Genomic DNA, 27,485 nt, shown 5'->3' with positions numbered 1-27,485 from the left:
ATGACGTCACAGCTCAAACAGCCAATCAGAAAGTGGGGGGTTGTTTGGGTGTGGCACTTTTCACTTTCATTTAAATTTTGACCATGATTTTTCCCTAATGAAGTGGCCTGTGATTAGGAACACCTGAAAATGGCGGTGTACCTAATGGAGTGTCCGAATGACGTCACCAATCAAACAGCCAATCAGAAAGTGGGGGGTTGTTTGGGTGTGGCACTTTTCACTTTCATTTAAATTTTGACCATGATTTTTCCCTAATGAAGTGGCCTGTGATTAGGAACACCTGAAAATGGCGGTGTACCTAATGGAGTGTCCGAATGACGTCACCAATCAAACAGCCAATCAGAAAGTGGGGGGTTGTTTGGGTGTGGCACTTTTCACTTTCATTTAAATTTTGACCATGATTTTTCCCTAATGAAGTGGCCTGTGATTAGGCACACCTGAAAATGGCGGTGTACCTAATGGAGTGTCCGAATGACGTCACAGCTCAAACAGCCAATCAGAAAGTGGGGGGTTGTTTGGGTGTGGCACTTTTCACTTTCATTTAAATTTTGACCATGATTTTTCCCTAATGAAGTGGCCTGTGATTAGGAACACCTGAAAATGGCGGTGTACCTAATGGAGTGTCCGAATGACGTCACCAATCAAACAGCCAATCAGAAAGTGGGGGGTTGTTTGGGTGTGGCACTTTTCACTTTCATTTAAATTTTGACCATGATTTTTCCCTAATGAAGTGGCCTGTGATTAGGAACACCTGAAAATGGCGGTGTACCTAATGGAGTGTCCGAATGACGTCACCAATCAAACAGCCAATCAGAAAGTGGGGGGTTGTTTGGGTGTGGCACTTTTCACTTTCATTTAAATTTTGACCATGATTTTTCCCTAATGAAGTGGCCTGTGATTAGGAACACCTGAAAATGGCGGTGTACCTAATGGAGTGTCCGAATGACGTCACCAATCAAACAGCCAATCAGAAAGTGGGGGGTTGTTTGGGTGTGGCACTTTTCACTTTCATTTAAATTTTGACCATGATTTTTCCCTAATGAAGTGGCCTGTGATTAGGCACACCTGAAAATGGCGGTGTACCTAATGGAGTGTCCGAATGACGTCACAGCTCAAACAGCCAATCAGAAAGTGGGGGGTTGTTTGGGTGTGGCACTTTTCACTTTCATTTAAATTTTGACCATGATTTTTCCCTAATGAAGTGGCCTGTGATTAGGAACACCTGAAAATGGCGGTGTACCTAATGGAGTGTCCGAATGACGTCACCAATCAAACAGCCAATCAGAAAGTGGGGGGTTGTTTGGGTGTGGCACTTTTCACTTTCATTTAAATTTTGACCATGATTTTTCCCTAATGAAGTGGCCTGTGATTAGGAACACCTGAAAATGGCGGTGTACCTAATGGAGTGTCCGAATGACGTCACCAATCAAACAGCCAATCAGAAAGTGGGGGGTTGTTTGGGTGTGGCACTTTTCACTTTCATTTAAATTTTGACCATGATTTTTCCCTAATGAAGTGGCCTGTGATTAGGAACACCTGAAAATGGCGGTGTACCTAATGGAGTGTCCGAATGACGTCACCAATCAAACAGCCAATCAGAAAGTGGGGGGTTGTTTGGGTGTGGCACTTTTCACTTTCATTTAAATTTTGACCATGATTTTTCCCTAATGAAGTGGCCTGTGATTAGGAACACCTGAAAATGGCGGTGTACCTAATGGAGTGTCCGAATGACGTCACAGCTCAAACAGCCAATCAGAAAGTGGGGGGTTGTTTGGGTGTGGCACTTTTCACTTTCATTTAAATTTTGACCATGATTTTTCCCTAATGAAGTGGCCTGTGATTAGGAACACCTGAAAATGGCGGTGTACCTAATGGAGTGTCCGAATGACGTCACCAATCAAACAGCCAATCAGAAAGTGGGGGGTTGTTTGGGTGTGGCACTTTTCACTTTCATTTAAATTTTGACCATGATTTTTCCCTAATGAAGTGGCCTGTGATTAGGAACACCTGAAAATGGCGGTGTACCTAATGGAGTGTCCGAATGACGTCACAGCTCAAACAGCCAATCAGAAAGTGGGGGGTTGTTTGGGTGTGGCACTTTTCATTTTCATTTAAATTTTGACCATGATTTTTCCCTAATGAAGTGGCCTGTGATTAGGAACACCTGAAAATGGCGGTGTACCTAATGGAGTGTCCGAATGACGTCACAGCTCAAACAGCCAATCAGAAAGTGGGGGGTTGTTTGGGTGTGGCACTTTTCACTTTCATTTAAATTTTGACCATGATTTTTCCCTAATGAAGTGGCCTGTGATTAGGAACACCTGAAAATGGCGGTGTACCTAATGGAGTGTCCGAATGACGTCACAGCTCAAACAGCCAATCAGAAAGTGGGGGGTTGTTTGGGTGTGGCACTTTTCACTTTCATTTAAATTTTGACCATGATTTTTCCCTAATGAAGTGGCCTGTGATTAGGAACGCCTGAAAATGGCGGTGTACCTAATAGAGTGTCCAAGTGACGTCACCGATCAACCAGCCAATCAGAAAAATCATTTTTTTCTTTTCGACAAGACGTCCTTTATGTACTATACACTACCTAATAAAAATGCCGAATTCCCCGTCAAAATGGCAGAATGGTGTATAACTTTGCCCGGTGACCGGGAGATCATGGTTCGAGCCCTACACGAAGCAAACTTTGAGCTCCAGTTTGCATAGTGTAAGACTGCGGTTCATGCTTTATGAGGTGGCTCATGTAATGACGCCAAGGTACCGCAAGATGGCAGTGCCCCCATTCACTCCTATGTAACCCAAGGTAAATTGAACATACTAAAGTCTGCATAATGTAAGACTGCGGTTCATGCTTTATGAGGTGGCTCATGTAATGACGCCAAGCTACCGCAGGACGGCAGTGCCCCCATTCACTCCTATGTAACCCAAGGTAAAATGAACATGGTAAAGTTTGCATAATGTAAGATTGCGGTTCATGCTTTATCCCCATAGTAAAATGAATTTGTCGTGTCTTTAAAATGAAAGCTATTATCTGTCCGCCTCAAACTACTAGCCGATGTGCAAATATTCTCAACATGTTTTAGTGACTTCACATCGCGCAGTTTGTGTTGACAACATGGGCACGCACAGATCACCGAATGACGTCATCAAGGTGATCAGTATACTCATTGAAATGACACGTTTTGTCGTTTGGTTAACTAGCAGTTTATAAAGGCAAAATAGAAACACAGAACACCTACTTCAAAACACAATTCAAACACTGAGATATTTTCCATCAGTAACTTTAATGATTGTAACATTTTTGATTCAGTTGAAACAGAAAAATACATTTTCTTCATCACAAACAAAATTGAATTCATCATCCGAGTCAATAGTCCTTTTCATAAGTGGCAAGTGCCACGCAAAGTGAGACATGGTGTCAATGGTCAAGAAAACACGTTTAAAAAGGCACATATTTCCTGTCTGTATTCCAGAAATTAATACAGACATTGTAGTAAATGGTGTGAGGATTCAGTCGATTGCTGGGTTAGCATTTCCACAACGATGAGCAAGCAGGACTGGTAATCGCAGTTAAGTCTCTGGTCGCCTCATCACCGTGAGCAAGCAGGACTGGTAATCGCAGTTCATTCTCGCGTCCTCTCATCGCCATGAGCAAGCAGGACTGGTAATCGCAGTTCAGTCTCTAGTCCCCTCATCGCCCCTTAAAAGAAACAAATCGTGCAGTCATGCAAAACAAAAACAAAGAGCAAAAAGTGGCAAACTATACAAACACCCAAGTTCAAGGGAACATTTACTTTAAGTAATCTAGAATAAAATTCATTGAATTATTACACGGATCAAGCGTTTAACGAAAAACATGCTAAGCAATTTCGCTACTTCCGTAAACGCCCACTGATTACAAACGTCTCCAGTGTTCCCTTACCATATTAGGGAACTATAAAATACATGATCAGGAAAAACACAACGTCAAAGACGACAAAAAGCCAGAAGTCGAACCAGTAGGAGTGTTTCGGCAAAGACACGGTGGATTCTTTGGACTTTGCAGGGTCTTCATCTTGCTGCCGAAGTCCCATGTTTGCCTGGTGGAAAATGTTGCATTCAAATGACGGTGAGAATTCGGAATCGAGTCACAAACGACGGTGGGGATGGACGCATGATCCGCGATCCTAATTTCGACAAGAAAATAATTTGTACTCACATCTATAGATTCACAAGGGAAAATGTTAACATCAATCTATCAAATATACGTAAGTATGTGTGCTTAATATGAAAACAATTATCCCATTTCCGAGGTACTATGAACGCGACTCTTGCCCGAAACCGGAAGTAAACCTTCAGTTGAAGTGTTTATCAGAAACAGCAGAGGGCGCAAATAATTCAAACCAAACTGTTGCCGCTCCAAATGGACCTACGACTGCAATTATTAATCGTTATTAGTAAACCACTGTGCTGCACTACTGCACTGCTACTACAACAGCTACAAAGCTGTATACACTGGATTACAATCTTAAAATCAATTTACTCCTACTGCACATTCCTGCACACTAATACGTATATTAATACTTGTTTCCGTGATAGCGCCATTTACTAGGACGAAATTTAACTTACCCTAAACTATTGTTCTGCACTAATAATAGTATTGAGTCCAACTTGTGTCTTGTGCACGCACTGGTAGTGATCGTGCAGATGTCAAATGTAGTTTTGCCAGAGTTAGGCTTTGCCTGTAGCCACAAGAGGGAGACAAAGTCCAAGTTGAGGGAGACAAATTCAAAGTCGACAATAAATGCAAACTGTAAAATTGGTTAGCTAATCAAATTCCTTTGGATGAAATATGTTTTTTTTTTTTAAGACTGGGAATTTGTTTTGATGACAAACAAGAGCAGTTACAGTGTGAATCAACTGGTGTTTTTCGTGTTACAGGAAGACGAACTGTGTGTTCGTTGTGCGCGTGTAACAGGAACCCATCCCGGTGAGCAGGAAGCAAAAAGTATGACGTCAGTTCGCCGAGTGGCGTCCTGTTCGTGCGTGCGTTTCGCATGAGTGTGTGCGTGCGTGCGCGCCTTTACACAGATGGGAATAATGCGCCACAGGAAGTGCGCCCGATGTCCGTCTGCGCGTCCCGACTTCCTGCTCTGTGGTAAGCAAAGCACAGAGCAGAGCAGAGTCGCGGATCCGCTTTCGCGCACAGCGGCATGGAGCCACAACACAAGACGACACGCAGCCTGCTTTAGACTTTACGCGCATCTGGACGGGCCGAAAGAAGAGGATCAGCCGTGCCGTAAACGAGGGTAGGCGCGGGTTATTCCTAATTCTGTTGTGTCAACACACACACACAAAAAAATACTTCTTTAAAAGTTGTTTTAAGCAAGGTCGAGTCTGGGGTATCAGGTTAAAAATGACATTAGTGCGTAAAAATGGCGCAAAACTATTTTTTTCTCAGTCCTAGACACATTCACAAGTCAATATTTAATATTTTACACAGAGCAAAGGAAAAAAAAAGTGAACAATGCATAACTGGTTTTAAAAGTCCCTTTTAGATTCAGTTTTTTTCTGGACTTTATGGACTAATCGAGTCGCAACAATAAAAACACTTGTATTCAGTATATCTCCAAAACAGCATTGACTCAACAGGAAAAATGAGGCTTTGTGTGTAGGAGGATCTTAATTCTGCATCACATGAGGCCAAGTAAACTTCCTGTGACTCAAAAGCTTTTGGCATTCAACTGGTGAAAAGGAGCAGTTTTATTCCGACAGGACTAAATCAGAAATGTCATTTTGACATGAATCGATAGAGAAATGTATTGCATGGATGTGTGTGTGTGTGTGTGTGTGTGTGTGTGTGTGTGTGTGTGTTTGCTTTCTGGTGACAGGAAGTCCGGCCTTCCTCCGAGGCATGGCTTTAAATCCGGGAAAAACGCCCCTGAATGACAGGAAGTGTTCGTTTTAGGCCCGCACAGAAAGTTGCAGTTCCTCCCTCACTTAAATCAGAACGCAAACAGGAAAAAGCGCAGGACGTTAATTATGATTTATGGCAGCAATACTAAACCACTCGTCGGACTGTGACCGCTTTTGGTTGCTAAGGGTCTTCCCGTCTCTATTGTCAGAAAGTCGAGGCTGCAAATTGGATCGACCTACCGGTAGTTGTAAATGCGTAATTAAGGCTTGTCTTAATTAATTGCGGCCGTAGTCAAGGCAAGTTCAGAAAGCCGGGAGGTGAGTAAACACATAGACCGGCAGGCAAACGAGCCAGTTGAGCAAGGCTTTATCACCAGGGAGGCGAGTACACACATCATTAATAATAATCACAGGATGTGAACATTTACTGTTGCATTTTACTTTCTATGACTGTAAAAAATGCTACTATTTTAATTTAATTGTATTTCCAGTCACTGTACGTCACTGGCTTAGATAGCTGAAGACAGTTGCAATAGTTGTTGTGAATAAAATACTTTTCCAAAGTGCATCAGCTGTGCGTCAGTGCAAGTTCTGTAGCAAATGATGCTGTGTGTTACCAGTGGTTGATCGTCACGGATTGGCGCCGTCATGGAAAGCTCCAGCACACTGTGGCAGTTCCTCTTGCAGCTGCTGCTCGACCAAAGCCACAAACATCTCATCTGCTGGACGTCAGACGACGGCGAGTTCAAGCTGCTCAAGTCGGAGGAGGTGGCCAAGTTGTGGGGCCTGCGAAAGAACAAGAACAACATGAACTACGACAAGTTGAGCCGGGCCCTGCGCTACTACTACGACAAAGTAAGCCTTGTGGGCTTTTTAATTGGGTGGCGTGTGTTGAGTCGCCCGCTAACCCAAGCTTGCTCCTTTTTCAGAATATCATCAAGAAAGTGATTGGCCAGAAGTTTGTGTACAAGTTTGTTTTATTCCCCGACATTCTGAAGATGGACCCGGCTGCCGTGGAGGCCGGCCGGAGGACTGAAGACTGCAGAGGCGTGGCGTTGGAGGTTGAGGACGAAGATAGGAAACACTGCTACCTTCATGCCAGTCACACCCTGGAACGGCCCCGTTACATCAAAACAGAGTCCAGATACGATCGCCACGACGACAGCTCCACAGTCATCCGATTCGTCACCAACCGCGGCCATTCCTCCCTCCCTTCAGTGACTGAAAACTCTCCGGCTCGATCTTCGTCATCACAGAGTCCCGTCCATGCAGTGACTGATGATTGCGAACAAGGCGATGCGCCTTTAAACCTGTCATCGGGTCAGAGGGAGCGAGAGCGCTCCAAATTCAACAAACCCAAAGACCTGGAAATGTCATCCCCATCCCTCCTCGTGACGGGAAATGATCTCGTCTCCATCGCCCTGAAAAGTCCAGCCCTTCCCTCTGGGTCATTGACTCCAGCTTTCCTTACGGCACAGGTACAAAATAGTGTGGAACACATTTTTCAATGCAGGGAGAAGCATGCGCTAGTAGGAAACTCGCAGTCGGGGAGGAAATGGGAGAAGGGAGGGGGGTTATAAGTGATGCCATATGTTCCAGAACGTTTCCTGGCAACCAAGCCGCACTTACACTGTGAAGGGAGGGCATGACATCACAGTGTAGCATGGGCCGCCATATTCCATTTGGGCACGATAAACGGGTTATCAATTTACTAGAGAGCTTATTTTTCGGCAAAATGTCGCAGTTTAAGTATTCGTTTGGAAAACAAGCATCTAAAGAATACTAAAACTGGTATAGTGGTCGGAAAACAGTATTTATCGAAGACACATTCGCGGCTTACCAAACTTGGCGGGGTTCCTTCTTACTTCCTGCTTCGTCTTCTTCGGATGTCATTGTGGGACTCGGAATCAACAGACGTTATTTAATTACGCCCTCTGCTGGTCTTATTAAGTAGTACAAGCCATCGCAGGCAGATTAATGACTACTTGATCTTGATCTTACACGTTTTTGTGCTTTTGTCTTTGTAGACTCCTTCAGGTCTACTGCTCACCCCCAATCCGCTGTTGTCCAACATCCACATGTGGTCTAACTTAAGTCCAGTGGGACCTCTAAGCCCAGGACATCTGCAGAGCCATGCCACCTTCCAGGTAACATACACACCACCACTTTGATTTGGATCAACAAAGATGTTTATCCATCCGCTATTTTTTTCCCCACGCAGTTTCCTACCTTGTTGAATGGAGCCATTCCATTGCCTTGGCACAATGTGGACATTTCTTCTTCTTTGCTGATCTCCTCCCACAAGTCCTGTTAATGGAGACCTGCGCCAATCAGCCTTAAAAAAACAAAACACTGAAACTCTCATTTTATATTTTTGTAGGGGGGGGGGGGGGCGGCGGGAGACAATCAGATGCATTTTGTATATCACAGATAGTTTGAGGAAACTGCAAAGGTCAGCATTTTTTGTTGAACATAGTGAGGAAAAACAGGATTTTTGGGAGATGCAACTGGGTTTATGAACCAGTCAAATGACAATGACACACAGCAGTTGAACTGGCTTTAACTTTTTTTTTTAAACAATGAACATGCTTATTTTCAGGATACTGAAAAGAAATTGATCACATGATAATCAATATTTTGATCTGTTTTATATCTAACGCCTTATATCTGTTGTGCCTTCTATGATTCACTTTGTGAGTTATAATTTAGAAATGCTTATTAAACGATTATTTTATAGGGAATCAAGTGTTTTGTCTTGGCATGAGCTCTACTGAGGAAATTATGCATTATTTAATTTCTGATGACCCCTAGTGGTCAATAATAACATTGTCACTTTTTAAGGCCTTTTAATTGAGTCAGCTGTCAAAGGATTAGGAACGACGCAACCAAGAGAGAACAATCTTAGACTTGTTATATGAAACAGATTCAATTTACTTTGCGATGGTTATGAGAAATAAATAATTCCAGTAGAAAGAGTCGCATACACACCAACTGTTCACAGGCGGCTAGCTCAGTGTGCTTTCACAAACACAGCAGGCCTTGCATGCAGCAGGCAGACACCGTTGTTGTACACACACGCACGCGCACACACGCACGCGCACACACACACTCACACTCACATAAAAGTCAGGACATTCAAACATTTTTTTTGAAAAGTGGTACAACGATAAATAAAGCCGCGGTAGAAATCTCCTGTCATGCGCGTTACTGCGATTCATTTCAAAATATACGGACGCCATCAAAGTTAATAGTAACAGTATTTCACTTTTCTTTTGTGAATACATGTTCATGATGATGACCATTAATACATTGTTTCTTTTTTGTTTTTCTGCTTCTTCAAAGTGAACAAAACACTTACACATCTTTTTGTCTCACGGCTAGAAGACAACATCAGATTTACAACGTATTGGTAGAAAAAATAGTTTCACTTTGCCATGTCAAACGATGGGTCATAATATTTTGCATCTACTTGTGAAAGACGAATACAGTGTGCTTACGGGATTAGGACACCATTAGCTGCAAACAACAAGTCGTAGTAGTCGTTACTGCACATTTCGTGGACTCGGATCAAAATGTAGAACATTTACAGACGCTCGCATCATCTTTTCAATACATTCCCTGGGGTCGTTGTAGCTTTTACACTCTGCTACGGGGAGTGTACCACTTCTAGACAAAATATCTGCTGCCTGATCTAGCGCGGGAAAGCAAAGCACACTTCTGAGTCTGTGGCGAGAATCGAGGAGCTCTTCAGTAAACGCACGTCGACTAGGAATGAGACTTCGACACAAATGTCCATTGAACTACAATATCGGGTCGGGGCGTGGAGAAGCCCCGCTGCTCCACGACCCCACCCCCTCCCCTCCTGTGACTGTATGTTGACGCAAGATTTCACACATCTTAATACTGTTGGGTACACTCAGCCAACGCCTGCCAATATGTCTTAAAAAAAAAAAAGTGCAGGTCGAACACAAAGTTACTGCAGTGAAAGTTAGAGAGGGAATAAAAACAAAATCCTGAAACCACCCGCACTGCTTTTTTCCGAGAAGTATTGGGGCCACACTGAAAAGAAAATAAATACAAGTTGTCATTTTGTTTAAAGTCGCACTCATGTAATATTACAAGAAGAAAGTTGCATTATTCGGATGAGAATAAAGAAGTCGTCGTTCAAGTAGAGTCAGAGAACATTATGAGGAAATATGATAGAATGTTGCAGGGAGTGTTATGAAGAAAAGAGTTTGCACTGTTGCAATGAAGTCACGATGTTTTCAGAAAAAAAAAATAGAAATCCCTGTTTTAAGAGAATGAAACCATAGTAGATATAGAAAAAAATGCTGGAATTTTGCAAGAACAGAGAGAAAGTTGGACCATTAGAATTATAAAGTCAGCGTATTTTGCAAAAAATATACATATATTTTTACAAAAATAGCCTTCATAATAAATGTGTGAGAATGTTCACATTTATTATTTTTTCTTCAAGTTATTGTTAGAATATTGCAACTTTTAGTGTGACCTGACTATTTTTTTTTTTTTTTACCGTTTCAGTGTGGCTCCAAATTTTGATCCCAAATGTTCAAATTTGATCTAACTCAACCAAATAAAATATTAATGTCCTCCCACCGAGAGCCAAATTAAGACTTTGAAATGTGTCATTTCTGACAATAAAACCCAAAAATCGAAACTCTAAACACGTTCATATAAAAACAAACGAAGCGAGTGGTCTCCAAAAACTTGAATCACAGCTTGAACGCCATCCGTGGAATTTTGAAACAAAATTAATCGGGAGCCGAGGCGGGGAAGAAAAAAAAAATACCCAGCACGGAGGCTCGACTTCACACACAAACGAAGACACACGCTCACACAAATAAGGTTTGTGTTAAATACATACAGTAGAACTTTAGCAGCAAACAGCCCCCCCCCCCCCCATCCGGAAATAAATAAACACACCAATTGAACGGTCAAGCTAACTCAAGAGGCGTGTGTGCATATGGATGCGTGTGTGGTGGGTAAACCAGGAAGGGAGGGGCCGTGGGGAGGGGGGGGGGGGGGGTGTCACTGTGTCATGCTGGTCAGATGAGAGGGCGACGAAGTCTAGAAGAGCATGCTCTGCCTCCGGTTGATCTTCCCGTTGCCTGGAGGAAACGAAGGGAGGATTCGGATTAACTGTGAGAGATATTTCCTCCGATAGGTCGGCAAAGCAAATAAGAGTCACCTGACTCCGGGTACGAGGAGTTCCTGTAGCCCGGGTCTCTCTGCAGCTGCACCTCCTTCAATGTGAAGATGGACACACCTGAAACAGAGCGGCTCTCAGTTTCCTTCTGGATGGACTTTGACATTCATGATGAGAACGTTTTTGTTGTTGCGTGTGCGTGCTCACTCTCGTGCAACGTGTGAACTCTCATCCCAAGATGCCTGAAGTAGGAATGTTTCATGGCATCCTCAGCCGAGATCCTCTTCTTGGATTCGTACTGCGAAGCGGACAAAGGCGCTCGTTTTTTGATGCAACTCCATTAAAAGTATGATCGTTCATTTTGAATTTATGATCGTGCGTGTGTGTGTGTGTGTGTGTGTGTGTGTGTGAGAAGTTTCTCACTCTGAGGAAAGCCAGTAACAGCTCGATCCCTTCGCCATCCAGCCTGAAAGGAAGAAAAGAAAGAAAAAGGACAACAAGTTAATGGCTGTCTGCAGCAAAGGCTGATGGGAACGCGCAGACTTGCGGGAGGAAGGAAGCGGACGGCCGCCTTCACAATGTTCCACAGGATTTCCTCTCTTGCTCCACACACACACACACAAACATTCACGTGCCCACATTATTACTCAAGGTCTGTGTTTGCACGCGGTACTGCCACATGTTAAAAACAGAATGTCCGACTTTAACAACATCATGTGGGAGGACTTTAAAGCCGACAAAGAAAAAAAATATTTTCGGTTGATAGAAAGACACAATGGCGTGCGTACCTGGGGGCGTGGTTGATGAAGGGTTGAGGTTTGTATTTGGGGAAGTTGTAAGATTTGAACTCTTCGACGGAGGATATTCCCGGCCAGTTTTCCTCCGTGGGCGTGCCTGAAACGGCACGAGCGCAGACGGTCAGCACTGACGAGCGCGTTCGACTTGAACGGGCGGGTCGTCTGGACTCACCGAGTAACCTGAAGATGAGGTGGAGCTCGTCCTCCACCGCGGAGCCGGGGAAAAGCGGCCGACCGGCGGCCATCTCGTAAAATATACAGCCCACGCCCCTGCGAGGCAACAATCGTCACTGAGATTTGGATGGCGAGGCAAAACGGAGAAAGTGATTTTTTTTTTTTTTTTTACCACATGTCGATCTGCGTTGAATACTCGGAGGAGCCCAGCAGAACGTCGGGAGGTCGGTACCAAAGAGTCACCACTTCATTGGAGTACGTTTTAGTCGGGACCGACTTTGCTCTCGCCAAACCTGCCACGTCGACCAAAAACACGAAAAGAGGGGGGAAAAAAATAAATAGAAAATGAAGATGTATCCGAGTATCGCTTCCACATCTAAAATCTTGGCAGCACTCACCAAAATCAGCCAGCTTGAGCTCTCCCTTCTCGTTGATGAGGAGGTTCTGAGGCTTCAGGTCCCTGTGGAGAACTTTCCTCTTGTGACAATACGACAGCCCGCGCAAAATCTGGAACAAGAAGACCTGCGGCCAAAGACGTTCCGTGCCGTTAGGAAATAATCAACTTAGAAAACTTAGAAAAGAGCAACTTTTGTCAGTGATGCAACAGAAATGATAAAACGGTTTCCCCGACCTTCACGTTGTGCATGCTCATTATGTTTCCGCAGTCATCCATGTACTGCTTCAGATCTTTATCCTGCACAAGACATGGTATATTATATATATATTTTTTTCTGTTTTAAATTCACAGCAAAAAGCCGAGTTCGCTTACCAGGTACTCAAACACCAGCGTGAGGCTCTTGTCGGTGTGAACGATGTCGTGCAGTGTCACAATGTTGGCGTGTTTTAGGTCCTTCAGTAACGACACTACACAAAGGGGGAAAAAAAAAAAAATCATTGCCATGAAACCAAAATTGCAGCAATGAGTTTTCTCTGGTGGGTAAAAATGTGCAAACCTTCTCTGATGGCTGTACATGGCGCCCCCTCCTCGTGCTCCAGGCGGATCTCCTTCAGGGCCACCAGGTTGTCGGTGAGCTTGCTGCGTCCTTTGAAAACGGTGGCGTAGGTTCCCTGCAAAGCAGATGCAGTTGACTTCAGCAGTTCAATCGCCGCTCTGATTTGAATTTGCAGCTTTTCTCACCTCTCCCAGTTTGTCGAGCTTAATGTAGGTCTCCAATTTCCCAAAGCCAATCTCAGACTAACAAAAGAGCACAGAAATAATTACGATGGGGAGTCAAACAGTCAGGCAAACATGTTTTTGTTGAATAACTTAAAAAAAAATGGTGAAAAAATAATCTGACATGTATTGATATTTTAATTTATTATTCCTCTGAATTGAAATGATGTTAAAAGGTTTTTGACACCCACAAGTTGTTAATTTTTTGGTTGACTTATTTGACAATTGTTTATTTGTTTTCAATTTACCTAGCAAAAACATTTTATACATATTTTTGATAGTTTTTTTGTTTCTAGAAAATATTTTTTCATTTATAAAATTATCAGCAATCACCCTATTCGAAAACAATGTGACTGCAAGCGCTCGCTTCTCAAAATTTTACATCTCGGGCTCCCGCTGAGTCGGTTGTCATGGCAACTGGCACAGGCTGCTCCCAGTGCCGTGAGCACTGCGGGGCTATAAAAGTGGCACATGCGTGCGCGCGCACACACACGCGCACACACACGCACGCCGATACGCACCAGCGACGCGCGGCGTGAGCGGCGGCTGAGCGGCTGGTCGAATGAAGGACTGGTGAGCTGCAGCTTCTCCAAGTAGCCGTCAGGAATTCGGATGTCGGCCGGCAGCGACAAGCGCTTATTGAGGTCCTTTAACACAAACCCACGCAGATGTTAATCCCCGCCTAAATAAATATAGTCTGACATTTAATCCCGTCTCGTCCATTACGTGCAATTACCACACAGAGAGAACAGAATGTTATCCGCAAGACAAAAGCAGTCCACCCACGCTCTCCTGGAGACAGGCGTAAAAAATAACTCGCACTCATCTCTTCCTCCCATGCCAGCGAGACAAAACAGATTAGGTCCATCACATGCACATAGATGTGGACAGGGATGATTTGTGTGGAGGACCTGAAAATCTCATGGGACTGCGGCATCACTTTTTTTGTTTGAATGATATCGTATGTTCTGAGAGTAAAATAAGTCGAATCTTGATCAAATGTGGACTTGTGGAGTGAGGTGTGTAAAAATAGAATATCGCATTGGTTGTCAAAGTTGGCCTCGAAGCCAAAATTATATCATTGCGGCTTTGATCAAGGTGCTGTCTGAATTTTTTTTTTTTTTTTATTCCTCAAGATGCTAATCGTATTATGTAATTGTGCTTCCTGTTTGGACACAAAAAGGCTTTTCAAAAAGACTTATATAAAGACGCAGCAACAAAGAGGCTATTATTTCAGCCTAAAATAACAACTGAGGGATTATTTTGATAAATTAGTTCCTCGTTTGCGAACTCATGAGGAAGGGCCGAAATGCATTGCATTAAAAAAAAAAACGCTGAGTCACAAATAGTATGTCCTCGGTACATTGAGCCGATATTAAAGTTGTCTTCAAATTCACATCAGGACAAGGATGTGGGGGAAAAAAATACGCTTTTTTCCCTCCACCCAACATCTTTTTTTTTCCAGCAGGGGGCAGAAATCATCCGAGCTCAGCATCACACACAAACCCACTTCAACATTTTCAGGAATGGGCAATATTTTTACATTATCACGTGTTCTGTAATATTTGTGGCATTTATTTTCCCCCAGAATTAAATTTAAAACAAAAATGGTGCAGGAAGACATTGCACATAGGCGACCACATATTACCTCCATGGAGATTCTCCGGTGGACTCGGTTCCTCAAGCAGACGCCCGTTGGGGACTGGACCTCGTCCGACGACGTCCCCGACGCTTGGTCGCTCTCTCCGTCGGAGCCCATCTTAAGATTCTCGTGCACGATGTCTAAAACAGAACACACACAATATAAATGTGTTAAGCATTAATTAAGTGGATGTCGAGGCAGACAAAGTGGCAGTGTGATTTATTCTTTGCTCATAAAAGTGGGAATCCCTCGACAACCACAATGCACCGGGCTGACTGCCAAGCAGCAATTTTGTGCACTGGTTTCAATAAAAGAGGCGAGATTTCAAGTTGCTCTGCTCAACGACCCAGACAACAAACAGCCCACGTTCGTAATGCCAACGAAGTAAATAGCATTAGCCGCTTAGCATGTTAGCTTCATCTCTCAAAAATAAATCCAAACCTAAGAGTTTAAACACAACCTGAGCGTTTAAACAAGCTCATTATTTTGATACAATGGTCTCCTCTCAGGCCCTTGTAAATCCCGAGGGCCGAGTATAAATAAACACTTTAGCGCATCTTCCAGGGCCGTAAAACGACCACGGCTTGCCAAGCACAGCGTGAGCGAGGGCAATGATGCCCAAAGCAGATGCACAGTCCTAACCCTCCAAAGCTCCCGACTCAACACACACACATACAGTGAGTGAGAGCCCGCAGTTTGTTATCCGCGATCAAGACGGGATTTCTTTCAAATGTGTTCATTTCGCTAATAAATATTACAGAAACAGAATTAGAGAAGGATTAATCCGGGGAAACGACCAAAGTCATTTCTGTTCGTTATGTGATTGTACTTGGAGCCCTGAAGCTGTTAAAGCGCGGTGACTTTGCAGATTATAGGAATAAATGCCGGTCGATTTGGAGCAGCTCAAATGTTGCGATGGTTTGCTTGAAATGTTTGTTGGACAGGTGATATGTCTTTTGTTACGCAATCTGAAAGTATCACCGGGCACGAGGAAAGGAAGCAGGCAGGATGCGCGCAAAAACACATTCGACGCGGCGGCGAGCCTAGCTAAAATTAGCACACAAATTAAACTGTGGGTGTAGCGGCTTCAAAATTACAGCGTGGTTAGATTTCCTGGGGAGAAAAAGAAAAAAAAAAAGTGAAAAAGAAGTCACAGAGTTAATACGTCAACATACAACTAGCGGTGCTAATTAAAAGGTTCTTCCAACACTCAAAAGAAAAAGGCGCAGAGAGATGACGCAAATACAATTCCAGAAATTCACAAGGGCGTGCAAGAAAACCTGACAACAAATTTTGCCCCGAAAAAAACCTTTTATTTCACTTCTCTGTCATTTTGTTACATCCTCAAATATCCTCTCCTTTCACTATCACCCTCCTCCCACTCTCGCATCCTCATTTGCATGTCTCCATCATAGCTCCCTCCGTCCCATATTACCGGCGAACTACTCGGAGCACACATTTACCCTTCTGTCCCTGCAATATAGCGTTGGTATGACCATAGTAGCGCTTTGTCCTACAAAAGTGGCCCGTTTTGGCATCCGCATTCCTCCATCTGGGCCGGGTTCCAGAGCGAGGCCCAGTAGGCCTATCAAGCATACACAAACATAATAGCATCAAGGCGCTTGGTTGCACATTTTTAAAGAGTGATGTTTATCATACCACCGATAGCAAATCCTGTGTGATTTTAAACGGGCGTGAATGACTTCTTGCACGGATCGGTGGAGAGAGACAGGTTGGTTTTTTTTTTTTTCAGGAACTAGAAATTTGAAAAATAGAATCGAAAATTAACAAATACTCCATTTAATTTAATATCTGTTACATTTTTTGGGTGAAATTATATGTATCCAAAGTACTTGTATGGGTGATTGGTATCGGTGACCACTCCAAAATTGTACTCTGAAACATCCCTCGTCAAAACAGAACTTAGCAATCGAGCTTGGTGATGCTTGGTGATTATATAATTTTTTTAGACGGAGTAAACAAAATCTGGCCCAGTCTGTTCTTCAATCTGGCTCGCTGAGCGTTTATATAATCAAGAGTCCTGTAATCTAGTATGTTGACATTTTTTTTCTTTCCAATTTGACACTTTGATAATTTCCTCTTACGAAAGTGTGACTGATTGTTTCCGGGTTGCCCCGCAGAGCGAGATGGCGCGTCATCACCATGAGTCACGTCGCACCTCTCGGGGATTTGACAAGATGCTACACATCGGTTGTGAATCAATTCACAGGAAATTTCGTCATCTTTGGTCACGACTTAGGAAGGAGCAAAGGTGGGAAGGACGAACAGCCATCTCCCATCTGTGACTTTCTGTTAAGAGAATCGGCGTTTGCGTGGCTCACCCAAGCGACTGCCGTTGCGCGGGATGGACATGAACGAGCCCAAGGTGCCGCCGATGACGCTGTGCGGCCGGCGCAGCGGCGGCTTCTTAAAGGAGCCCGTGTACTGGTGCAGGAAGGAGTGCATGCTGTGGGAGGTGGGCGGGCGGCCGTTCCTCATGAAGGGCTCTGAAAGACAACAAGGACACTAGAAGCTTGGCCTTCAAGTGGAGCAGAGTTCATTACCGACACACGGCGGGATTACTCCGGCGGCGTATTTACCGAAGACTTAATGCGTGTCGTTATTTTGGCAAGCTCCCGCCAATCGTATGGCGGCGGCGTGGGTGGTGCCAAATTGAATACCAGGTTACGTCATCTCAGGAACCGAAACAGCCCACGAGCAGTACTGTATATTATTTTGAAGCAGATATGCTCAGCGGCTAAGCTCTCCAGGTGTAGATGCTGTTGCTCAACAGACGGTAAACGAAGTCTTAACTTTGCTAAGCTGACAGAGTCCCGGCTGACCTTCTCGCTGAGAGAGCTGAGTGTGTGTTTATGCAAATGCCCCTGTGTGTGTGTGTGAGACATTACTCTCGTTACATAACATCGCTGAACCGCTTCATCCCCATCGCGACCGAATGTTTTCATTCACTCCGCATCACCGTCAGTGTTTAATAATTTAAAGACCCGTGAGAGCAGGCAAGTTGCTAAAAGCACTTTTATAAAATGTCCGCAGATGGTCATGTACACTGTGTAGAGAGATTTAATTACCGTTCAAGGCATTTGCAAGGTAATAAATTAAAGGGTTTTTTAACTAAAGTGTGTTTTTATTGGAACCGCGGTTTAAAAAAAAAAAAAAAAAGCTTGTTCTATTTATCGTCTGGCGAAGTAGGTGTACATGTAAGTAAAGTGAGTCATAGGACTAAAATGCTAAATTATCATTATTATGTTGATTATGAGAACAACTATAAAAAAGAAAGTATGGATATTGTTGAAAAAAATTAATTGACTTGAGTGCACAGTTACAAACCGTTGTCCTTGGTGCCGCCGTCCTCGATGGTCATCTGCTCGGCCAGCTCGGAGAGCGACTCGTCGATGGTCTGACTCGAGCGGAGCGTTAAGGACAGACGCTTCTTAATCCTCTTCATCTTCTCCATGGCGGGGCGGTGCGCGGCCTGCGACACACACACGGTCAGCATTCATTCCCGAGTGTCGCACCAAAAGCCAAATTTCACGAGCGTTGGCGTTTGGGATTGCAGACAATCCCCGCTCTGCTCTGAGCCGCCCCATGAATGAAGGCTCCTTTTAATCCAATATTAATCCGCTCGACAAACGCGTGAGCGGCACATGCATAAAGCATGAACGAGGCATGAATAAAAGATGAATATCGCAGAATTGAATGAGGCTGTTTTCACTTTTAAACCGGGGGGGTGGAAGGTAGACTAATTGGAGGAGGAGAAAAGCGTGACGTCAAGTCTCGGTCGGGACGAGTGCAGGAAACACCTTGCTCAATCGCCCTCCAGCTGCTCCTTGCTCATTGTGCTGCCGTGTCAACGCCCCGTCAAGCGAGTCCGTGAAAAAAAGAGGGGGTGGGGGGCGTAAGGGAGGAAACAGACGCAGAAATGTCCCGCCTGCCCGTCTTGGCTGACCCTCGACGACAATCAAGCCGACCTTCCTTCCTCCTTCCCGCGAACAGCTCCCACTCATGACACATCCCCCTGGGCGGTGTGTCATCCGTGTCGCCGCACGGCACGAGCGATTAATCATCGCAGGGGTTCGCACAGTCGCCCATTCGTCCAATTATGTACCACCGAGGCACATTCGGCGAAAGGCCTCAATATAGCGCACTGGAGTCGATCCAATTTCAAAAGCCCACCGGGCTATGAAGGGGGCAATTTGGTCATTGTGGGAATAAAGTTTGCATTTATGTTCCGTAGCAACTGTAACTAGGTTGAGCCCTTTTATTTTTTTTTGCTTGGTATTAAAAGTTACAATTTGTTTGGTAGTTTGTCAAATTAAGATCCGAGTCAACCCCAGGAAAGGCTCACAAATGTATTTGACTTTGGCTAAAAATTAATATGATGTCAAAAATTAAATATGGTTAGACAGGGTGTCTTATTTTTTTAAGTAATGCATTCAGTTCACGCTTTTTCAACAGAGATACATTTGCATCAAAAGAGCAAACATTTCAATATTTAAATAAGCAAGTTTTGCTCACCCCCTCCCCATGACAGCACATTTAAAAAATTGAGAGCATTTGCCGCATACAGCATGCTCGTGGGATGAGCCTACTTTTGGAAGAGGAAGTGTGTCATGGCAACCCTGGTGGCTCTGCCATCATGCAGATCTGATGACCCTCACACACACACATTTATGTACACGACACAGTTAAAGGGGATGAAAATTATGTTTTAAAAGAAAAAAAAAAAAAAAAAGGATTGTGAAAGTTTAAAATGTATTCAGTCACGCAGGCAGATAAGTAGTCTTTGTCCCCCATACAGAGGAGTGTAACAAAGCCGGGTTTTATCTCTGCTGCAAAACAAAGACTAGTGACGTGTGTGTGTGTGTGTGTGTGTGTGTGTGTGTGTGTGTGTGTGTGTGTGTGTGTGTGTGTGTGTGTTGCGGCTTGTGCCTGCGATGGCGGTGTATGTGAGGGAATGTAAAATCTGGCATGAAAATCTGTGTACTTCTGCAAAAAAAAAAAAAAAAAGAGGGAATACTGAGCCCCCGACTGCGTCTCTTTCATCATAGGCAAATCCTGAAATTTTGACCCACATTCTCAGAAAAAAAATAAAATCTCACCGAACTACCCCCCCCCCCTTCCCCGAAGCATCCTGGGTAGTCAATGCAGGGGAACACTTCACAGGGGAAGTCATCAAACCTGAAAGACTAATTACAGCACTCGTAATAATTACTCCCCCCCCCGCTTCCCTCCTTCCTTCCACCTCCTTTCGAAGGATATCAGAGAGGAGATGAATGTGTCTTGAAAGTCAGTAGGAGAGTGTGAAAAGGAATTGGTGGAAGAGGGAGGGACGACAACAAGGAAAGGAGACATAATGGCGGGTGGGAATGGAGACAATCCAGCCCTGCCAAAGCAAGACTTGACTTTGGGCCGCTTTAAGAAGCTTGTGAGAAAAATAATGGGCGAGAGCTCCTATTAAGTTGTTACCATGTAATCTTGTGTGAAGCAGCCCATAATTTAACATTCTGAAGCGCCAAAGTAGTTTCAATCAATGGAGCGGAGATAAGCGAACATTCGACCTGTTGTGGAAGTCTGAGAACAAACTAATGCATTAGCGACCGACGAGACGTTTCAAGAAGCTGGAGGAGAAAGAAAGGCATCAGACAAGTACATCCGGCCTTTCTGACAGATGAAAACAAGCAAACGAAGGCCGCGCGCATGGATGGGAGACGGAGAGGCTCTTTGGAATGAGTCAGCCAAAGTAAACCCGAACCAGCATTAATGAATAAATTGAACTTGGAACCTCAAACAACTCTTATAGATTTTCCTCTGGGTTGGTACCATTCAAAATAAATAATAATAATAAAAAAAAAAACAGAAGGCAAGAACAAATCAATAAACGCCGAAAATAAATGGCGCTTTATTCTCATTAATTATCAGAATGTAAAACACTGCAAAGACTTGAAAGTCAAGCAGCCCAATGTAGTCATCTCTAAATTTATTACACTTTGTGGTCAGTCAACAGCCATTTTTTTTCTTTTCTTTAGTGGCCATCAGAAGCGTTTCAAAGGCTTCCAGTGCAGTCACAAGCATGTGTTTGTGTAGCCATGAGGACGCATACAAACAGCGTCGCCACTGCTGCCTGCCGCGGTGGGTGCTCTCAGCTCAAAGACCCTTTTGTTTGCTCCAGAGAAGCTCCAAAAAAAAAAAAAAAGGGAGCTTCAGCATGACTGACCCACAGGGGCTTCGCTGGGTTCTTGTGAGCAAGAAGCATAAAAGGCTGTAATGTTAATATTAATAGATGAAGGGATTACATAATTATAAAGAAATGTATCAATAAAACTACAGGCAGGACTCGTACTGTATGTCCCCTCGTGTGATGCTCCAGCAATTTCTGACAAAGCAGATGCTCTGAATAGGAGGAACAGTGACGAAAGAAGGAATGACGGCGGAAGAGTGGAAGGGTGAATTGAAGGCGACGTGTTATTTATAGATTTGGAAGCCTTGCAAAGTCGACCAGTCCCATACAAATGTCAACACAGCACGCCGCGAGCCGTTATCGCCCCGCAAAAAAGCCTTCGGGGACACAAAACAAGTGCGATTCTCAAATCGGACCGCTAAATAACTTTGGCCACACGTGTGTGTGGCGTCTGAGGTCGTGACAAAGGCGGGACACACTAATCCTCAATTACAAAGGCTGATCCTTCAAATCGGTGTATCAGGACGGTGAGGTTATCAAACCCGAAACACACACGGCGATGGAGGTCAAGCCCTCACATTACAGTAGCTAAAAATAGCTTATTTTTACCCCATTGTGGCTTTTTTTTTTTATCTGCAGTGAACAAACGATGCGGAGCGCTGAGGTGACGCATTAACATTGATGGCCTGTGTCTTTTCACATGCTCCCGCGTGATGTGCACTCGTTTCGCTATTAGGCAGTGGACTGGAAGACGATTACAGCCTGGTAAAAGCCTTGCTTCCCAGTCTGGTATTGACATAGTGCTCAATGCTTTGGAAGAAGTGGGGCGGGGGCTACTATACTGATTCAGTTTACAATCTTGGTTTATTATCACCGACATAGAAAAATCGAAAAATGCCCCCAGCATATTTCAGGGGTGGGGTGGCAGTGCCCCCCGCCCGAGGCCTGCCACTGCACATGCTTCACGGTATTCCATGATGTAACCTGCCACTCCTCTCGACAGTTCCAAATATCTCCACAAACCCTCAAGGGCATTAGGAACAGGTGGTGGATACTCAATGCGTCGTGTTGGGTGATTCGCTACGATGAGCAATTCCCCCGTCATTGGGCTAAGCCAGGTTTTTGTGAAGACCTTGGCGTCTTGTAACATTGTAGCTCGAGCAAAAAAAAAAAAAAAAACATTCATGCAGTTTTTCTTGAACTCCTAAACACCTTATTTTAATTGTACCTCCACCAAGCGCTCGAAGCGAGGGGTCGTTTGTGCCAATTTGTACAAACTGCGCGCGGCTCCATCCCGTATGGAATTCTGCACTCAAACACCTGCCCTGCTTTTATGTGCAAATGGAGGCGGCGCTTTCATTCCATCTGATGTTATTTCATCAGGAATGAGCGACAGCTTGTTTATGCACTGATGTGATTATCAGCCAGTGTCCCTCTCTCCGTTTGGACGGCGCACACATCTGGAAAGTGCGCCATGACAATGCGACTTGCGGCATAAAGTGGAAGATACACACGCGCGCGCGGCTGCTACAAGAGCGAATATCCCTTTCTGACATCCGACCACGCTCATGCGGGCTGACAAGCGCACGCACTCTATCATTACTCTGTGTCACATCAGTCTGATGCGGTATGGCCAGGATTGTCGCGCGCACACACAACACGCAAACAGGAAGACCGATAAAAAGATCGCACAGCACTCCACATTCCTTGCATAGTTCGCATCATTTTTCTGGGTGATTCATGCATCGCCCCACACGAATCGCAATCATTCTCAAGATGGAGAAAGCAACAAGACGAAAAGGAATTATTTTTAAGGTTATGTAAACGAGGGGGGACGAGGGGGGTAGAAAGAGAGAGCCGGAGCCGTTGTCAATGGCAACAGTGTTTTAGAGGCTGATCATAAAGCAAGCACAGTCTGCGCCGCAGCAAAGCATTGTGGGCAATTTAGGAGGCCTTACGTAACACATGACCATAGTTGGGGTGCATTTTTAAACATATAATTATTAGCATTAAGTCTTAACAATGATCGGTTTCAATTTCTAAGGGTTATAAGTGCATTTTGGCTTCCTTGCATATTCCAAGAGCGCCCAAATTGATTTCATAGAAGATTCTGGCTTGTGCAGAGGTGTCAATATGAGTTTGAACTTAATACTTTGGTATGGCTCTCAGAGAACAGGTAAGGTAGCATTCAATCAAAAAAAATATAAATAAAACACTGACTTGTCAACAACTGAAACTTGGTGCCGTCTTTCTGTCAAATATTTCTCGTCCCAGCAAAAGACAAAACACGATTATGTACCCTGCTTCTGTGAGCACGTTGACACTTTGAGGTGAAACTTCTCCAGAGTATTTTCAACCCTGAAAGCGTAATCGTGAGAAAAAAATACTATGTCAACTGCCAGTTCCATACGAGACATTGTGTGTGTGAGCTATAATGCAGATCAATGCAAGCACTCCCACATGACCTAACAATGGTCTGCTAGTGGGACGTCATGGTTAATGACTTTGTCCTCTGGGGGTGTGCTACCCTCAATACCCAACATCAGCCCTACATGTGGATGTGGGTCAGAACACACACTGGTTTAGACGTCAAATTAAGAGGTTACCATTGAAGGACTGTGAAAGCAAATTGGCCTCAAACAGGACTAGTGAGAGAGACATGCATCTATCAGATTAGAAAATTAAATAGGAGCAGGTGCACCTCACGTAACACACAAGAGCATCATAGGTATGCACAAAAAAGGTTGCAAGATTGCTTTACAATTCAGGGATTGGAAATACGACTCAAATTTGTGTTGACAATGTGTAAAAAGGAAAGTCAATTCAATAAGTTAGTTAATAATAAACGTGACGTTTTTACATTTTGTGATAGACGCAGAACCTGGACGGGAACATGAAGGCATTCATAATACACACTTTTATGTCAACAAAGTTAAATATTTGCACAGCACACAGCGAGTTCTGAGGGCAAAACGAAAAGCATTTGTCAAATGTCAAAACAGCGCACGCAATGTGGCATCTCAGTTTGCGCTTGTGTTGACGTTTTAGTTACCACAAACCACTCTGCTGCTTTCGTCTTTTCAGCCGAATTTACCAAAAGGTCATGAACTCTATTATTAGATAGAACGGATGGATTCCGTAAGTGTTTTCTGAAAGAATTTTACCTGTAAACGGTGAATTCCGTGGTTTTAAGCGGACCCTCCGGAGCTGCCAGGCCCGGATGCCCTCCTCCGCTGTATCCGCCCACAAAAGTAGACCGAAAAACACAGCTCCCGCTCGGTTCCGGTCCCAGGCGTTCTTGTAAAGAAATGGAATAACGTCCTCAGAAACTAAAAAGGGCAATGGGGACAAAGGACGACAGACGGAACCCCTCAAAAACGCTGTTTTTTGTGGCGGCGTGAGCCGATTAAAGAGTCGGGAGAGGCAGCTTCAGTTCCACAAGCGACTGAGGGGACGGGAGGGGTGCAATCAAGCTAGCTGCCATCAAGCTGTACTGGATAGCAACGCAGCTTCCTGTTTGTGTAGAAAATAAAAGCCACACTATCCGGTTACCAGGAGAGAAAATAAGTTCGTCATATTCAGTCAAATCTCGGCATTTATTCTAAAAAATAATTATCCAATGCACAAAATATTAAATGAAACAAACGACGCTTTTATTGTTTTAGCTTTAATTGATTGCGATCCACGTTGTCACCATTTATTTACAAATATTGATAGCTGGGCGGTTTCTAGTGACAGGGCGCCCTCTGCTGGTAAAGTTGAAACACGGGTGAAGCGTGCAGACCATTAGAATTCCGTTAAATTAATCAAGTTACGATGCAATTTATACAAATATAGCTGCGTTTAACTGTGCGGTATTTCAAGTTGTTGAACTATAAAGAGGACACGCACACCCAACACAGCAAAAGATGACGTGTGTTGTTGTTCTGCTCTTTGACCTAGTTCACATATTACTGGTGAAGTGACCGGACAACAGCGCCTACAAACCTGCTGCTCAATAATGTCACGGGCTGCCGAAAGGCTCAAATTGCTAATGGGGCATCTCGATCGGTCCCCCGCCGTGGTCGTATCCTTTTTTAATTCTTTGGATCTTTACCGCGGGTAACTTCATCTTCTATATTCGAGAGCTGTGCATCGAGACGAGGACTGCAGAGGTAACACAGGCCGGGGAGTCTCAGCGGAGACAACAAAGGTCGCCTGGATGATTTGCGCATAAGGATATTTCTATCAAAAGACCAATAAATGCTCCCAAGTAACGGTATTTTAAATGAATGATTAAATGTTCCCGACAACTGGAACCGTTATGCACGTAGTTACGACTAGCGTTATAACCTGCTACCTAAACTCTTGATTGCAAAGTGCAATAAATTTATATTCAAGTTTATTGTGATTTGAAACTGCAATATTAGATAAGAACCCGTTGCAATGTCGGAACATAACGGCAGAACTTGTTATTGCTGCGCTGCCTTTGCAAACAGCTAAGTGTCTGCTAAGTTGAGGAGAGCATTCTGGGAAATATGCAAAATGAGCTTCCATTATATGGCGCATCGTAAATAAAAGAGTTAAAGTGTCTCGAGATTTTAGTGGATTTAAATCTGCTATCATCCTTGACTTGAGCTATTCCAGGCAACACCGACGTCGGCTCAAAGCACCGCCCCTCATCCCCACAATCTAAGGTAAGGAAACACTTTTTGATTTATGCACTTATATAATATGATCTAAGTATTTATTGCCCTCTTTGACACATTTCAAACAATGACTGACTTTGACTCTGCATTTTTTTGTTACTTTTAGTTTTATGTGACTCAAAAGTTAGTCAATTAAATTATTTTCTCATTGTATTATCCATCAGATACACACTCGACAATGACCTGCTGAAGCCAGAAGAGCGGCTCTTCTATGAGCAAAATGGATTTTTGGTTGTCAAGAATCTTGTGGCCGATGAGGACATTGACTCGTTCAGGTGACGGCGTGAAACTTCAACATCAGCAATGGAAATGAAGCACGAAATAGAATGAGTTTTACCTGCGTCTTTCTGTCTTCAGGAAGGAGTTTGAGCGCATTTGTCAACGAAAAGTCAACGTTCCCGGTCTGGTGGTCATGAGAGACGTGGCCATCGCCAAGTCCGAGTTTGTTCCCGATCAGAAAGCCGTCACCAAACTCCAAGACTTTCAGGAGGATCCCGAACTTTTCCGGTACTGCACCTTACCGGAGGTACGAAACATTCGTTAATGTTATGCTTGGAGCACTAAGCGAAAATTAAAAACTGACCTTTCTCTTGTCAGATCCTGAAGTATGCGGGCTGCTTCATAGGACCGAACATCATGGCTATGCACACCATGCTCATCAATAAGCCCCCCGATGCAGGTAAGAGGATGGTCCCAAATTCACAACCAAAATGGAGGAGCTTTCGAAATGCTCATCTGTGTTTTCAGGAAAGAAAACGTCTCGCCACCCGATGCATCAGGACCTCCATTACTTCCCATTCCGACCGGCCGACCGCATCGTCTGTGCCTGGACGGCGTTGGAGCGGGTGAATAGGCAGAACGGATGCCTGGTGGTCCTGCCGGGAACGCACATGGGCACGCTCAAGGAGCACGACTACCCAGAGTGGGAGGTCCGAGCGCCGACGTACAATCATCACCTGGCTTGAAAACCTGATGTGAATTTCCTGACTGGCACCGCACTCAGGGTGGAGTGAACAAGATGTACCACGGAGTGCGTGACTACAACCCAGACCATCCCAGGATCCACCTGGAGATGGAGAAGGGCGACACGGTCTTCTTCCACCCGTTGCTGATCCACGGTTCTGGAATGAATCAGACGCAAGGATTCCGTAAGGTATGACATCAAATCCTATCAACGCTTGCAAAAAGTGTGACGATTGCGGGTTTTTTTTTTTTCGTTTCCAGGCTATCTCCTGCCACTACGCCAGTTCCGACTGCCATTACATCGACGTGAAGGGAACATCGCAGGAAAATATCGAGAATGAAGTGAAGGAGCTCGTGTCCAGGATGTACTCCGGGAATGTCAGTCTCACCTTCCAGGTGATTTCAGCATTTGACACCACTTGAAAGCGCAAAGGTAACAAAAGACTTAACTCATTTGTCGCCCCCTACAGGACACTTGGGCTTTCCGAGGCCGCCTGGTACAGGGAGAGCGACGCGGACTTTGAGACAGGCCAACAAAGCCGACTGAGGAAAATTATGTTTGAATAAGCAATCGGCTGCTGTGTTCACTTTACAAAAGATAATTGTGATAATTAGTCATAATTTGTGCACTTATACTTAACATTGACTGACAGTTTTGACAGACGATTTGTGGCATGTTGCTTCTGGGGAAAGAAAAAAAAAAAAACTTGAACTCAATCCTTGTGATTAAACTGCCTTAGAACTGAATTTACAGGGCACTTTAAATGAATGTACATTAGC

At 44.2% G+C, this 27,485-nt stretch overlaps 3 protein-coding genes and 1 long non-coding RNA gene across 8 annotated transcripts; 2 read left to right on the top strand and 2 right to left on the bottom strand.

The window, feature by feature from the left end:
* Positions 1–3,271: 3,271 nt before the first annotated feature.
* On the bottom strand, positions 3,272–7,875 carry LOC147040241 (uncharacterized). Of its 2 annotated transcripts, XR_015063234.1 has the most exons (5): positions 7,742–7,875; positions 6,519–6,687; positions 4,615–4,727; positions 3,929–4,085; positions 3,272–3,706 (listed from the first exon to the last, which is right to left on the bottom strand). It is a non-coding gene; the product is annotated as an uncharacterized LOC147040241 (long non-coding RNA). The 2 variants fall into 2 exon arrangements; XR_015063235.1 differs by lacking the exons at positions 4,615–4,727; positions 6,519–6,687; positions 7,742–7,875 and adding an exon at positions 4,205–4,478.
* Positions 5,041–8,642, top strand: elk3 (ETS transcription factor ELK3). 2 transcript variants are annotated; one of them, XM_085902944.1, is made up of 5 exons: positions 5,041–5,294; positions 6,522–6,756; positions 6,900–7,379; positions 7,929–8,048; positions 8,123–8,642. In XM_085902944.1, the coding sequence occupies exons 2-5, from the start codon at positions 6,550–6,552 to the stop codon at positions 8,213–8,215; spliced, it is 900 nt and encodes a 299-aa protein (XP_085759070.1). In that variant the 5' UTR covers positions 5,041–5,294; positions 6,522–6,549; the 3' UTR covers positions 8,216–8,642. The 2 variants fall into 2 exon arrangements, with proteins under 2 accessions (XP_085759070.1, XP_085759069.1); XM_085902943.1 differs by having other exon boundaries at positions 5,060–5,294; positions 6,831–7,379.
* Positions 8,288–26,861, bottom strand: cdk17 (cyclin dependent kinase 17). Of its 3 annotated transcripts, none has more exons than XM_085902940.1 (20): positions 26,690–26,861; positions 26,326–26,617; positions 26,080–26,258; positions 24,219–24,567; positions 18,204–18,348; positions 17,198–17,362; positions 14,862–14,995; positions 13,735–13,860; positions 13,178–13,234; positions 12,993–13,107; positions 12,809–12,903; positions 12,671–12,733; positions 12,438–12,561; positions 12,212–12,332; positions 12,038–12,135; positions 11,857–11,962; positions 11,492–11,534; positions 11,276–11,366; positions 11,111–11,188; positions 8,288–11,030 (listed from the first exon to the last, which is right to left on the bottom strand). In XM_085902940.1, exons 5-20 carry the CDS (start codon positions 18,328–18,330, stop codon positions 10,990–10,992), a joined length of 1,584 nt encoding a protein of 527 aa, XP_085759066.1. In that variant the 5' UTR covers positions 18,331–18,348; positions 24,219–24,567; positions 26,080–26,258; positions 26,326–26,617; positions 26,690–26,861; the 3' UTR covers positions 8,288–10,989. The 3 variants fall into 3 exon arrangements, with proteins under 3 accessions (XP_085759066.1, XP_085759065.1, XP_085759067.1); XM_085902939.1 differs by having other exon boundaries at positions 26,699–26,861; XM_085902941.1 differs by lacking the exons at positions 26,080–26,258; positions 26,326–26,617; positions 26,690–26,861 and adding an exon at positions 25,042–25,229.
* phyh (phytanoyl-CoA 2-hydroxylase) lies at positions 24,978–27,322 on the top strand. Its single transcript, XM_085902942.1, has 9 exons — positions 24,978–25,120; positions 25,681–25,730; positions 25,907–26,017; positions 26,100–26,268; positions 26,340–26,421; positions 26,490–26,671; positions 26,746–26,895; positions 26,967–27,101; positions 27,176–27,322. Exons 1-9 carry the CDS (start codon positions 25,055–25,057, stop codon positions 27,227–27,229), a joined length of 999 nt encoding a protein of 332 aa, XP_085759068.1. The 5' UTR covers positions 24,978–25,054; the 3' UTR covers positions 27,230–27,322.
* Positions 27,323–27,485: the final 163 nt, after the last annotated feature.

The sequence above is a fragment of the Syngnathus leptorhynchus genome, chromosome 21 (assembly GCF_054491065.1).
Source record: "Syngnathus leptorhynchus isolate UIUO chromosome 21, UIUO_Slep, whole genome shotgun sequence".
Lineage (NCBI taxonomy): Eukaryota > Metazoa > Chordata > Actinopteri > Syngnathiformes > Syngnathidae > Syngnathus > Syngnathus leptorhynchus.
Note: the sequence above shows the minus strand (reverse complement) of the source record. Positions and strands in the feature narration are given on the sequence as shown.

Excerpts from the sequence above, each read along its gene's own strand:
- elk3 (XM_085902943.1), top strand. The coding sequence starts at position 6,550 with ATGGAAAGCTCCAGCACACTGTGGCAGTTCCTCTTGCAGCTGCTGCTC. Across the intron at positions 6,757-6,830 it reads TGCGCTACTACTACGACAAA|AATATCATCAAGAAAGTGAT; the intron begins GTAAGCCTTGTG and ends CTCCTTTTTCAG. Across the intron at positions 8,049-8,122 it reads AGAGCCATGCCACCTTCCAG|TTTCCTACCTTGTTGAATGG; the intron begins GTAACATACACA and ends TTCCCCACGCAG.
- cdk17 (XM_085902940.1), bottom strand. The coding sequence starts at position 18,330 with ATGGAGAAGATGAAGAGGATTAAGAAGCGTCTGTCCTTAACGCTCCGC. Across the intron at positions 13,861-14,861 it reads ACCGGAGAATCTCCATGGAG|GACCTCAATAAGCGCTTGTC; the intron begins GTAATATGTGGT and ends TTTGTGTTAAAG. Across the intron at positions 13,108-13,177 it reads AGCTCGACAAACTGGGAGAG|GGAACCTACGCCACCGTTTT; the intron begins GTGAGAAAAGCT and ends TCTGCTTTGCAG.
- phyh (XM_085902942.1), top strand. The coding sequence starts at position 25,055 with ATGTCACGGGCTGCCGAAAGGCTCAAATTGCTAATGGGGCATCTCGAT. Across the intron at positions 26,269-26,339 it reads GGTACTGCACCTTACCGGAG|ATCCTGAAGTATGCGGGCTG; the intron begins GTACGAAACATT and ends TTCTCTTGTCAG. Across the intron at positions 26,672-26,745 it reads ACGACTACCCAGAGTGGGAG|GGTGGAGTGAACAAGATGTA; the intron begins GTCCGAGCGCCG and ends CACCGCACTCAG.